This window comes from the organism of the source record quoted next (genome assembly GCF_019968955.1).
Source record: "MAG: Porospora cf. gigantea A chromosome Unknown PgA_NODE_8060_length_1430_cov_4035.99, whole genome shotgun sequence".
NCBI classification, from domain to species: domain Eukaryota; phylum Apicomplexa; class Conoidasida; order Eugregarinorida; family Porosporidae; genus Porospora; species Porospora cf. gigantea A.
Window position 1 is genome coordinate 1 of NW_027151908.1, and position 1,430 is coordinate 1,430.

General features: G+C 67.1%; 2 protein-coding genes across 2 annotated transcripts; one reads left to right on the forward strand and one right to left on the reverse strand.

Moving 5' to 3' along the window:
• KVP18_005111 (uncharacterized protein) lies at positions 1 to 1,430 on the forward strand (the record flags this gene model as incomplete). Its single annotated transcript, XM_067949470.1, has 1 exon — positions 1 to 1,430. A coding segment is annotated over one exon (1,430 nt), but the record flags the coding sequence as incomplete, so codon positions are not given.
• KVP18_001206 (uncharacterized protein) lies at positions 974 to 1,327 on the reverse strand (the record flags this gene model as incomplete). The annotated part of the gene is made up of 1 exon (XM_067950985.1): positions 974 to 1,327. The coding sequence occupies one exon, from the start codon at positions 1,325 to 1,327 to the stop codon at positions 974 to 976; it is 354 nt and encodes a 117-aa protein (XP_067806209.1).

Here is a 1,430-nt window from a genome sequence, read left to right on the forward strand (position 1 = left end):
CCAGGACTACCACGGCCTGGTGGACACCGGCTCCCAGATTAACCTGATCGACGCCAGCCTCGCCGCTACTCTCGTACGGGACGACGCCCCCCTTGCCGATTCGGGGGCTACCGAAGTCCGGGGAATCACGGGGAACAACACGCCCATCTTGGGTTGGGTCACCCTGACCCTATGTCTGCCCACAGGGGAAGCGGTCTCAAGCCCCTTCGCACTGGTTGACAGGCCCCCCGCACGGATCGTGATTGGCCTCCCCTTCATGCACGAAGGATACCTAGAGCACGCGCCCCACGAGGGGACTCTCCGCTCGCCCGCCGGCCTCATCCGCCTAACTCTGGCCCCCTCCCGGGGATCTGCCCCCGCGGGTCCAGTCGAGGATGCCTGGGCAACGGTCCCTGAAGTGAGACAGATCCCGCCTTTCCCTGGTTCGCGACAAAGTTTACAGTCCGAGCTGAGCAAGGGGCTACTGGTCGCCTCGTCTTTTCCCCCTCGGGGTGGCGATGGCACGTCCGGAAGGTCGGGTCCTCCAAAAAACCCGGCCCCTCGTTTGGGGCCAGGGACGGAACGCGAAGACGAACGAACCCGGGCTAGCGAGCGCCCTCCTGCGGGCGCACGGACAGAGAGGAAGCGACTTCTGAGACACGACGGCGGAGGCCCCCGTCACCCTGCCAGCCTCATCGACTGGCCCGACCTGGAGCACTCGATACCCAAGCATGGTCTCCTGAGCCGCGAAGGATGGCCCCCCTCTTCGCCGACAACTGGCACTCCAACCCGGCCGACAACCCGGGAAGCCCCGGCGGCGCGGGATCCCCTCGTTCCGGAGGAAAGCGAGCCCCAGCCCGGAAGTGAGTCGCGGAAGAGGAACCGCCCCGGCCCCAAGTCAGGGGCTAGGAGCAACCCTCATGCGAAGTTCTTCGCCCCCGCCTGGGAGTACGGCCCGCGAACGGACTACACCGGGTGCGGCTTCGTGCTCCCCCTAAGCGGCTACCTCGGGGAGGAATCCGTTCCCACCCAAACCGATCCCTTTCCACCCCTGAGTTCCCCGCACTCCGGGCCCAAGCAGGTCGACTCCATCTCGACCCAGGCCCCCCCTTCTCCGGGCGAAGATCTTCACGCCCCTCCCCCGGGAGCCCCCTCCCAAGAGCAGGAGGACGCCCCGGGTGCAGAACCGAGTCGCGCCCCCCCATCGGGAGACGCGCAAGAGAAGGCGGTGGAGCTCCTCGAGACGAATGCCTCCGAGGAAGGGCAGGCCACCCTCCAGCAGCTTTTGCAGAGATACGATGGGCTCTGGAGGGGGGAGCGACGGGGCTGCGCCCAGGCTATGAGCCATCGCATCTCCGTCACCTCGGATCGTCCGATCGTCACACGGCCCCGGTCTTTCACCCCCGCCCAGCAGCGAGTGCTCCAGGAGGAGCTCCGCTCCATGCTGGACG